Genomic DNA, 12,397 nt, shown 5'->3' with positions numbered 1-12,397 from the left:
TAATATTTCTTCAGAGGGCTAAACAGCTGGCTCATCTACACTGGTCCCTCTCTTTTGGCCACAGAAATGTAAATCCACCTGAACTGACTGCAGCAAAAAGACAGGAGTGAGGCTAGGCCCTGAGAGAGTCTGCTCCAGGCAGTAGAGGTTACAGGGACTCAGGCCCTCTCCTCCTCATGTTCATCTGGGCCCGAGGTCACTCCTTTGCCTTCCTGAGCATTCAGGATTTGCCCCACTCTTCCTGAAGACCAGTGCTGTGCTTGCCTGTGTACATGGCCATCCCATGAATCTCAAACCTAGATCCTTAGATCCAGCCACCAGAAGACACTGAGGCACTCCCTCTGCATCCCTAGAAAGGGGCTGTCACTAGTCAGGTCTGGTCAGATGTTCACACTTGAGCTAAATCAGTTGTGGCCAGGAGTCAAGGTTAATCTATGAATGCAGCTGGGGAAATGCAGTTCTCAAAGAAAGGGGGTTGTTGTGGACTGAGCAGACTGTCTCGTGTATTTCCTATAAAATTGTTTGTGTGTTTTTAGCTATTTTGGGAGTGCTTTTCCCACTCATCTTAAGGAAAAATGAGGGCGGCTTTTGTCTAGTGATTTCCAAAGTTCTGTTATACTGATGATTTCACAATTTCCAGAAAAGAACATAGTGGTGAAACATAGAAGTAAGTAAATTATTAATCCTGTTTCTGGATGACCAGACCAAGGTATAGTTTATTTCCCAAGCTTTCATTAGAAATTGAGTCTGTTTTTCTTTTCTTTTTTTTTTTTTTAATTTTTGTTTATTTTTGAGAGAGACAGACAGAGTGCAAGCGGGGAGAGGAACAGAGAGAGGGAGACACAGAATCTGAAGCAGGCTCTGAGCCGTCAGCACAGAGCCTGGTGTGGGGCTCGAACTCAAATTGGGAGATCATGACCTGAGCCAAAGTCAGTTGTTTAACCGACTGAGCCACCCAGGAGCCCCAAGTGTCTGTGTCTCAACCACTTGAAAGAGGTTTTCTGGGTATTTGTGGGGATTTACCCTAGAGGCCACACAGCTTTTGGTGGTTTTGTGGACCAGGCAACATTGTCTACTGGGACCAGGTCTTCTGGGGCCATTAGGCGCTGATCTGCTTAGTGTCCTGCAGCCAGAGAGTCACAACTTTTTATAGTTAAGTCACTCATCTCTGTATCCACCCCCATCATTTGTAAAATAAAGATCAGTAATAACATCTACCACATAGGTTTGTTCTGAGCATTAAATGAGATTAACACATGGAAAGCACTATGACACATAGTCAATAATTAATGTTACTCAATAGTAACAATGATCACTAATAAGGCGAGAATGCTGAATATTCAAATAAGTCTTTCTCAGTAACAAAAATACTTTTAAATCCAGTATTTCAATCATGAAGCAATTGGGATGTTTTGCTTTCTTAACTGATCTGGAATGGGAAGTCAGAATCTGCTCCTAGGCTATTTGCCTGGGTGTGGGGTGGGGTAGCAGCTTCGAGTAAGGCCTTGGTGTCACCCTCATAAGTTGATAGTCTGTCAGCCTTCCTTGGATATGGCTCTCAAACTTCAGTATCAGAATTACAAATAACTTGATAAAAAGAAGACTGCTGGATTCCAGCTAGAGGTAGATGCTGTCTATGGGACCACGACAGTGGTTGTAACAAGTCCCCAGAGCAACCCTGATGGAAGTGGTCTGTGAATCACTAGCTGACAGGCATCAGCATCAAAAGGGAGAATCCCAACCAGGAGCTAAGCTTTACTTCTCCCTAATTTTCCCTCTTCCTCCTTCCTTTCTCGATCCCCTCACTCTTTCCTCTTCCACTTGTTGCCCTTCATTTAGGAACTTCTTGTAATGATCTGTTCAACAAGCTGACTTCAAAATAATTGTCTACAAATTCTAGAAACAGTTTGGCAGTTAGCAAAAAAAAAAAAAAAAAGGACTCAACTAGCTACCATCTGTATCTGACAGAACAGAATTGAGAATTATTTTATCCCAGTTCAACATGCAGTGAACATTTATGACACACTTGCTCTGTGCCTGACATTGTTCTAGTTTTATTTATTTGTAGCAGTAATAAGTCAGACAAGTTTCCAGTGGTGCACTGGCTTGTGAAAGTGAACGGGTACATTTTCAGAAAATTTTGCAAGCTGGTTGTAGTCACATTGTACCTTGAAATTACCCTTGGTGGTAATTGTAGAATTAGCAAATGGTAGCAGCGGGACTTTTTTGGGGAAAGCCAACTGTTTAAACATTTGCCAGCACCGCCCCCCTCCCCCGCACCCCACCCGTCCCCCCACCCCTGCCACCAAGATTCTTGCTCTCAAGAGGCTTTCTTTCAAGTTGGGAATTCACAAATATGAAATAATTACAATGATTCCAGGTTATGTAAATGCTTTGGAGGTAATATGATCAAGAGGTGACAGGCAAAACCTCTCTGAGAAGGTGACAATGGAGTTGAAACCTGAAATATGAGAAGTTGACAACTTACAAAGAAAAATAGCATTTCAAGTAGGATGCCTGGTGGCGTAAGGGCCTGGAGATGGGGCAGAGACTGGGGTGTTCCCGGAACAGAAAATAGCTGTGTGAGTTAACTGTGGAGAGATGTGCATGGTGAGAAAGTGCCTCACAGGCATATTGAGAAGTTGGGATTTTTTTCTGAGGAGCAGTGGGAAATAATTGAAGGGTTTTAAGCAGGTAAGTGACATGATGAGTTTTGTGTTAGGTTGAGTTGATTTTTGTGTATGATTTAAGATAGTGTTCCAGGGGTGCCTGCTTGGGGTCCTGTCTCTCACTCTTTCTCTGTCCCTCCCCTGATCACCCATGTGCTCTCTCTCTCTAAATAAATAAATAAACATTAAAGATATTGGTTTAGGTATCAGGATAACGCTGGCCTTATAAAATGAGTTTGGAAGTGTTCCCTCTTCTTTGTTGTGAAGGAATTTGAGAAGGCTGAGGGAGGATATAAAGCTGGCACCTGCTGGCCTCCATCTTTGGAGTGTAATTCCGTAAATTCCTAGTTGTGTGTTCAAGTAGATGCTTGCCTATCAGGGTGATGCTTTAAGAGAAGCAAATAGTCCTCTTTCACAAAAAGACTGGATGTGTTTCATTGTGCTGCCTCTGTACAGTGGGGGTGTGGGAGGGTGACATTGGTGGGGGAGGGATAGAGGGTATGGGTGGGAGGAGGGGCCAGGTAACCAGGTGATTTCATGCGAATCCTTTAAGAATTGTTCTTCAGTTCGCTGTGACTGTGTGGATCTCATGGACACAAGGTCATGCATTGGCTTTCAAAGCTAGATGTTGTGGGGGTTCGTCTCTCAGGCACAGGTCTTAAAAGTAGGGGTACCACATGTGGGATTCAAACCCTTAGCTCCTTAGGGAGAAGCTTGGAGTTCTCAGTTCCCTCCTGATTGTGGTGGCTGCATCAAGAGTGGGAGTTATGGTAAGATTGTGTCTGAGCCTCTCCCAACTGTTTTGATGAGGATTTAGTTTTTGCATTTCTTTCAGAGGAAATGGTTTCATATTTAGCTGTAGATCTGGTCTGTTCACAAAGGAGGAGAGTTTAGGATCCTCCTATGTCGCCATCTTGAATGGGAACTTTTTAGGTTGATAACATACTTTTTATAGTCTGCTTTTTGCATGAAACAGTATGTTGCAGACATTTTTTCACATGAATAAAAGTCAAGCCCTCTGTTGCTGAAAAATAGACCCTTGTATGTATATTCCAAAAGTAACTTTCCAGTTACTAGTTCTGTATTGTTAAAGGTCTAGACTATTGGATATTTTTCTACTGTAAGTAATGTAATGAGCATCCTTGTGCTTGCATTTTTGCCTAACTTTGGGATTATGTCTTTAGGATAAATTCCTAGGAATTGGATTGATAAGTAGGTCAAGGGGTCTGTTCATTTTCCATTTTGACACATTGTGCCACAGCTCTCCTTTGGAAGGTTGTACTGGTGAGTAAGGTCCTGCTGCTTCACAGATTCGCCAGCTGGTTTTGTCAGTCTTTGTCATATTTGCTAATCCACTGGCAATGAAATGATTTCTCTTCGTTATTATAATTAGTATTTGTTTGATGAGTAATGAAACTGAATGCTCTTTGCACATTTTAATTAGGTTATCTTTTTTAGCTTGTCCATTTAGGGCCCTTCTCATGTTCCAAATCAGTTTTAAATCCTTGATTGGTGAGAGTCCTTCATATGTATGAAAGATTTCAACCATTTTCCTGACATATTGTAAATATTCCTCCCAATTTTCCATGTTTTTCATTCTTATTTGTTCTCCTTGCTTTGTACAGAAACTAAGTTCATAGACACGTTTATCAACATTTTCTTCACAACTTCTGCGTTCTGTGATTAGGGTTATGACAATACACATCTCTTTGCCAGTGCTCTGTGGCCTTCTTGTTTTGGGGGAGAGGATTTATAAGCATTTTATTGAAGTACAACATACATATAAAAGCGTTCAAATCATAGGCATACAATTTAATCTTTATGAAGTGAAAGCATTTCTGATTCTGACCCAGAAATCCCTGACCTCTCCTCTCCCCAGCCATGGGATATGGTAGTAGGAAGCCGAATGTAGGCAACAGCTTTATGCTTTCCTAACTGGCAGGCCACTGGTCCCTATACACTTGATTTAATAACCTATTTTTACTTTTGGATTAGAAATGTCTATTTGCTCACATTTCCACAATTACTTGGTCTATTTCTAGCCTAACTATTTTAGTCCATTGATCTGTCTGGTTTCATCACTGTCATATTCTCATTAGTTGAATGATATTTATAGTACATTTTCAAAACTGGCTGCCTAAGCCCCACCTCGTTGTTCTTTTTTCCCAGATAAGCCTCAGAATCATTTAGTTACAATGTGCATCCTTGCCTGTCCAAATTCTATTAAGATTTTAATGATTAATTCATTAAATGTATCCATTAATTTAGGAGAAATGGACTTTTTTTCCTCTTAGTATTATCTTCCTAAGAGCAGAGTTTGTCTCCATTTGTTTCATGTTTGTTCTATACTCCTTGCTGATATGTTACTATTTTCTTCAAAGAGCTCCTGAAGATCTTGTTAACTTTATTCTTAGGCATTTTAAGGCTTTTTATTGTTATTATGAATAGATTATTTGCTTTCATTATAAATTCTAGTCTTGCATTCTAAGTTGTTTGTATTTGGAAAGGCTGTTGGTTTGAAAACAGCTAGCTCATTGAATGCATTCGGGATGGTTTTTCATTTGAGCCTCTTGAGTTTTTCAAGTTTATAATCCCATCTGTATCGTGATTCTAGTCTATCCCTCCAGGTGGAAGCCTTCCAGTCAACATTTATTTATTAAAAACTTTAAAAAAATGCTTATAATTGAGAGACAGAGCGGAAGCTGGGGAGGGTCAGATAGAGAGAGGGAGACTAAATCAGAAGCAGACTCCAGGCTCTGAATTGTCAGCAGGGCCTGACATGGGACTAAACTCAACAAGCTGTGAGATCCTGACCTGAGCAGTAGTTGGACACTTAACCAACTGAGCCACCCAGATGCCCCTCTAGTCAACATTTTAATGTGCTTACAAACAGTAAACTCACCCCCATTGACTTTCTTTCCAGCCTCACTGCTTGAAGAGGTTCCTTCCTCTCCCTGTCCTCACTTCCTTCCCCCACTCACTCCCCTGCCTCCCATACCTACTGCAGCCATCCCTACTCCACCAAAAATGATTCTTGTTGCTGTCTCTGATGACAACCATTCAGTTGTCATTTAGAGTTGAACTCTAAATTCAAACCTTGTTTTAATCTCGCATCACACTTCTCCCTCCGATGGCCACGTCCTCACTTTCTGTCATCTTCCCTTGGCATCCATCACCTGCTACACTTGGGGTTTTCTCCTGCATCTCCAGCTGTTCCTCCTCAGTCTCCTTGTGGTTGATCTTCTTCTTTTGTTGAGGATTGTGCTCAATTTTCTACCCTCATCTTTTTAGATCTTAGTTTCCATGTAGGTGATTTCACCCATTTTTATGATTTTAGTTACTAATCATTTGCTCATAACTCCTAACTTTGTATTTCTGGACTAGGTCTTCTGAACTCCAGATTCATGTATGTCATTGCCTCCTGGGCATTTCCACTCGAATGTCTCAAAATCATAAATTCAGCGTGTTCAAAATCACACTCAGGATATCTTTTCCAAACCCACTCCTCTTCCACAGTCTCCGTCAGTGAATGGTGTCACTATCCAACCTGTAGTTGTTCACTCCCTTCATCCTCCTCATCCTATTCAATCCCCAACCATGTGGATTTAGCCTCCTAGTAGATCCTGTATAATTCACCTCCCCTCCTTTGTCACCACCTGCACCACTCTGGTTCAAACTACCCTCACACCTCACTGGGCTGCCACATCTGGACTATTCTCCTGCAAGCTCTTACTCTCCTTCAATTTCCTCTCCTCCCTGTATCCATGTTGATCTGTGTTGTTTTATTTATAAACCTTTATTGTCTTACCCTTGCCCTTCCTCCTAGATGAAGACCCAGATCCTCAACTTGGTTTACAGGGCTCCACCAGTGAGGCTCCCAACCTTGTGCTCTTACCCATTTACCTAGCTATAAGCAATCTAGGTTTCATAGTTGATTACCACAGTTACCTCATTTTGGGATTCTCTCACTTGCTGCTCCCATGGACTGGAAAACCTCTCCCTTTCCACTCTTTCTCCACCTCAGTTTGCTATGATTAATTCTCTGCTCAGAAAAGCCCTCTCTGATGCCTTAAACTAAGTCTGGTCTCTGCTGTGAGCTTTTGAAATTTTCCTTCATATTAATTACTAGATTATAATTGCTAATTTGTTTTGCCAGGCTATGCAAAATGTCTCTTCCAATACTTTAAGCCTTTGAGGACAATATGGGCATGTTTTACTAAAACTTTTGTATTTCTGTCTTCTCCAGTGCCTGGCATGTAGTGGGCATCAAAACATTTTTTGAATGTTTTATGTATAGAAAATATTATTTAAGTAATCTCCAATACCCAGTGTGGGGCTTGAACTCATGACCCCAAGATCAAGAGTCACATGTTCCTTTGAGCCAGCCAGGTGCTCCTGAATTTATTTTTTATATTGATTTTGTATCCAACTATTTTACTGAAATAGCTTGAGTCCTTGGAAAAGCTGATGCTAACAGAATTGCACGTGCAAGAGATTTGTTGGGAAACACCTGGCAGAGTAAATGAAAGAGGGAAGAGTGGATGGGAGAACCTGCACACTGTGGTGCAGGGGACAGCGGCGAGGGTCCGCGTAGGCACTGTTTTATTAGTGAACCACTAGGTTTTATCTACTGGTGTTTATTTACAATTTTTGAATCAATACTCATATTTATGAGGGCAGTTGGAGGTTTGTGTGTATCTATTTTATTTTTGTTAGGTTTTACAGTCATTGTCCTCCTGGCTTCATAAAAAAAAGTTGGAAGCTTTTCTTTCTCTGGACTCTTCATTGGAAATTCAAAATAATCTCCTATGAAAATGAATCCTTGCACTTTTGAGGAGGTCCTTCTTTGGCCACTATATTTTTCTGGTGTTTTTGTTTTTCTTGGTTTTATATCTTTTCTAGAATAAATGTCAGGAAACATTTTTATTGAATATTCATTCAAATTTATTAGCAAAGAACTTTGGGGAATATTCTCTATGGTTCCTTTCGTTTCCTCTTTTACATTCTTAATCTGAAGCATTTATATGTTATAAATTTGTAATTTATCAAGTCCATTTGTTTCTGATTTGCAATTTATTCATTTAGGCTTTTGTTTTTATTTTTTTTATACTAGTTTCTTAGGCACTTCTTGAGTTGGAAGTATAGTTCATTGTTTTTCTTTTTGGTTAAGAAAGCTTATAATCCTTTTAAGATATTTCTCTCAATATAAAAAGATGCTTGCTATCAAATTCCAAGTACAGAAGTATATAATTGAGAAAGGGAAAATTCTCTTATCACCAAAACCAATCTTAATAGTTTGGGGTATATTCTTCCAGATGCTTTTCTATGCATATATTTGTGTGTGTGTCTATATTATCCATAGATGCATGTACTTCCATAAATATGTGCATTATCTACATCTATCTATGTCCATGTTAGAGTCACTGGTGGAACTCTCTCCACCCCCATATTTGAGTTGGGTATCAAGTCTGATGATGCATATACATAACACAAGGGTATAAAAGGGTGTTTTACTTAATTACATAGTTTGGGGCCCTGGAGAACAGAATAGCCCTCTCAAGTAGATCTTAAATGGCTCGAGAGGACAAGGCAAGGAGACTGGCTGAGGTTTTTACTGTGGCTGGGGGTGAGGGCTCCCATACTTGGGCAGGAGCTTGTGCGGTATGAAATTCTTGCTAGTACCTAGGCTTTGTCAGTTTTTCAGAAGTTGGGGCAGAAGAATTGGAGGGAGGGGTGAGGCTTAAGGGATGTCATCACTTATCAAATGTCTGACTTGTCTTTACATTGTATATGTACATCTGTGTGAGTAGATAGGTAGCTAGGCTCGTATATAAACACATATATATAACATATATAAACACGTATATAAACACAAACTCTCCACATAGCAAAATTTTTATGTAGTCAACTTACCAAGTATTTTCACTTCCAGAGTTAATGTTTTTTGTGTCCTGCTTATTGGCCTTCATCATTCATGCATCCATTATTTCTAAAAATATTTTGGATACACTACAAGTTTAAAGGCTTTCAGTGTTTTCATCTAAAACATTAAATTCTTTGATCCTTTCACAATTTATGCTCAAGGTCTGAGGTAAGAATTCAGCTTTAAAAAGCAACAAAACACTGCCTCGCTGGTTGTTCTCAGGCCACTAATCATCCTTTTGGCTGGCTATTCTCGGCTGATATGCCAAGACGCCATTGTTGGAAACCCCACTTCCACACCGGGTTCTATTTTGGCACCAGTATCACACTGCTCATGATTAGAACGTCATTGCCACTTAGGCCAATAACTTCCCTCAGACTCTCTCACTTGTATTTGTTCTTGGAAATTTCCTGATTTTTCTTACATGTTAATTCTTTCAAATAAACCTTAGAGTCAGATTTTTTCCCCTAAGTTGACTAAAAAAATCCTACTGGGATTTGGATTGAAAATCCATTAGATTTACAGATTACTTTTAAAAGTATACTTCCACAGTTTTACTAGATTTACTCAATTTTATATAATCTGTAAATTTTCTTCATATACACCTTGCACATTTCTTATTTACTCCTAAGTATTTTATTTTTGTCCATTACACATTTAATATTCTGTGTTGTTTTTGAGATTTGACCCATGGATTTAGAAGTGGAGATTTTGCTGTTATTTTTCTGTTATTTCTAGTTTGATACCCGTTTAGTCAGAACATTTTCTAGGATTTTAAATCTTTTAGGTTCACTTTATGCCCCAGAACATGGTCTATGCTGGTGAATGTTCCAGGGGCAGTAGAAAAGAATGTGTATTCTGCTGCTGTTGGGTAAGCTGTCCTGTAAATGTCAATTAGACCCTGTTGGTTGATGGGGTCATAAAGGTCTTCTATATCCCCCTTTTTCTGTCTACTAGTTCTACCAATAGTTGGGAGAGGGCAGTCTTGAAGTTTCCAACTCTATGTGGATCTATCTAGATCTACTTTCAGTTTTTACTCAATATATTTTTGAATTTTTTTTGGTATACAAACTTTTAGAATTGCTGTATCTTTTTTAATTTTTTAAAATGTTTTATTTCTAGAAGAGAGAGAGAGACAGCGTGAGCAGGGGAGGGTCAGAGAGAGAGGGAGTCACAGACTGAAGCAGGCTCCAGGCTCTGAGCCGGCAGTCAGCACAGAGCCCGATGCGGGGCTCAAACCCACGAACCGCGAGATCATGATCTAAGCGAAAGTCAGACGCCTAACCGACTAAGCCACCCAGGCGCCCCGAATTGCTGTATCTTATTGACTAGACCTTTTTTTAACTGCGTAATGTCCCTCTTTGTGTCCTTGGTCTAGACTGGATTTTAGAAGTAGAGATGAACACATCTTTCTTTTTGATGGAGTACATCAAAGAGGGGCCTGGAAATCCACACTGTAACACAGTTCTCAGATGATTTTTATAATCAGGCATTAGGGTTCTTGGTTACAAACAAGAGACATTGAATTTAGGCAGAAAAGAAGTTATTGGGAGACTATCCAGTCACACCTACTAGATGGCTAGAACCCTGCTAGGAAGCCCAGCCTGGTATATCTGTAGGGAAGCCAAAACAAAACAAACCAATCTCCAAGATGCAGTTGCCTCTGATCCTGGCTAGGAGAGCAGTTAGGTTTTGCACCTTCAGGCAGCCCTGGGTTAATGGATGTAGGAGATGGCAGTGTCTGAACTAGCTACTAACACAGCATGATCTTGGCCAAAGGCTGTATATAAATTAGTAGAAATCCATTCTGAATGTGGAAAACTGAACACCAAAGTTTTCATTGTCACACGTGAAGCGTCATGAACATACATAAGACCTGTTATCTTTCCAGAGACCACTAGATTACATTTCCAAAACCTTTCTCCCTAATTCATCCTGTCAGAACCGAAGGGGACAAGTGGACGTTTGGCAGAGGGAGTACTGCATACACTGAACTAGAGGTTGAGCAAACTAAACTGGTATGATGAGAGTGTGGGGAAACCGGATCTCTCTACCTTCCCTAGGTACTGGTTTGCTCTGGAGATGCCTGAGGAGTGGGTGCAGAGAGGTCTGACCTGGCCAGTACATACTAATGTCAGTCTCTGCTCACAGAATCACACAAAATGCCTGCAGCAGCTGGGCCCAAATAAATAACTCACCAGAGGTGTCAGGAAGGCACACATTATAGAATGGCTGCAAATGACATTCATTCATGTCTGTGGAGAGATGATTTCCCCTTTGACATAAAAAATCAGCTGAGAAGACACTAGGCCACAATAAATGGAGTCATTCCTTGTGACCTGCAGGTTCTTATGAGCGCATCCTTTCTGGGAGCCCTGTGTCTTTTCTCATCAGTCTGTGTTGTATGTGCCATTTCTGCATTGACTCTCCCTATTGAGACCAAAGGACGGGCCCTACAGGTAAGTGGTGCAGAAATCTCTTGACCAAAGGAAATGAACTTGGAGCATGGAAATTCTTCTTTGAAGTAGACATGACATCCAAGTGTGTACTAACACAATGGTGTGGAGTAAAAAAAACCCTGGGTATCCAGCTGGCTTGCATGTAACTTCGAGCAGCGCTGAAGCTAAAGTAACCAATTATTCATTTCAAACCTTTGCGAAACTCTTCAAAGAGGATACTATGGTGGTATTTTCCCTGAATAATGTATTATACTACAATAAAAACTCTAAAACTACCATTGCCATTACCAGGTACACAAAGTTATATACTAGGGTCTTAATTTATTACAAGCTTATTAAGAAATCCTCTATTACTAGTTTCTAGTGTCTGACAACCGAGGATGAATGGAGAAGGCTTTCTTTTTATTAAATGTATTGATCTACTAAATCGCTTCTTATTCCAGCAAATTAAATGAAGACCTGCAAGCCAATGTCTACCAGAGAAGAAAAATGCATTTTGTCTTTACAAAGAGCTGTGGCACATTTTTAAAAACTTGGTTTAATTTCTGTATGCTATTTGGTAATTAAGAAACTGATTATGTATTTTTGAAAAATAAGGCACATGAGAATGAGGTGGGTTAATTTTGTATTCCCGTCTATAGAACTTTTATAAAAATATACTTCAAAGATTGGAAAGGTGGGTCTATGGGAGGTGGGCAGGGGGAAGGTAGCTTTTCTTCTTTGACATGAAGTCTGTTAAAGTTTCTCAGAGAAAACACATATGTATTTGATATTCTCCCATGCGGCTTGTAGCAAAAGTTGGACTGAAATTGTGTAGCCAAGGCATGAACTTGGGGCTGTATCATTAAGCCTTTCAAAACAAAGTCACCAAATTCACAAGAAAAATGAGCGTTTAAATTGTGGCCTCTACATTGATGAAAACTGCTTATTTATAAAATATGTTCAAATGAGTCATATATAATTAGGAAGAAGCCAGGAATAAACTAATTTTTCTCATTCTGTTTGTATTCTAACTTCATCACTTTATGGGAGTCGATTCCCATGAGATTAAAAAAATGAAAGAGTGCAGCAAACCCTGACATCATGTGACTCATTGCCCTCTATTGAGCAACTGCTTACATGCAGGACATCATACCTGTGCTTATCACTTCAGCAGGTTAGGTATGGTGTGGAAAGAAAACACCAAAGGTTTTTATATTTAGATTCTTTGACTGCTATTCAGGCTTACTGTGGGCAGCTCTAAAACTCAGGACCCTGTAGCTTGACTCACCTACCCTTCCAAACCCCTTTGCAGTGGAAAAAGAACTCACTACAACCACATTCAAGTATCACTGTATTAGCAAGCT

At 40.1% G+C, this 12,397-nt stretch overlaps 1 protein-coding gene across 1 annotated transcript in view; it reads left to right on the top strand.

Annotated features, from left to right (window-relative positions):
* SVOPL (SVOP like) overlaps window positions 1–11,956 on the top strand; it is a 60,929-nt gene extending 48,973 nt beyond the window's left edge. Inside the window, exons 14-15 of the mRNA XM_039234042.1 lie at window positions 10,938–11,051; window positions 11,495–11,956. Of these exons, the coding sequence (XP_039089973.1) occupies window positions 10,938–11,051; window positions 11,495–11,506 (126 nt within the window). The 3' untranslated portion in view covers window positions 11,507–11,956. The remainder of the gene's footprint in view (window positions 1–10,937; window positions 11,052–11,494) is intronic.
* The last annotated feature ends 441 nt before the right edge of the window (window positions 11,957–12,397 follow it).

The sequence above is a fragment of the Hyaena hyaena genome, unplaced genomic scaffold, assembly GCF_003009895.1.
Source record: "Hyaena hyaena isolate Hyena2069 unplaced genomic scaffold, ASM300989v1 scaffold_82, whole genome shotgun sequence".
NCBI lineage: Eukaryota > Metazoa > Chordata > Mammalia > Carnivora > Hyaenidae > Hyaena > Hyaena hyaena.
This window is presented reverse-complemented; position numbering and strand designations above follow the sequence as displayed.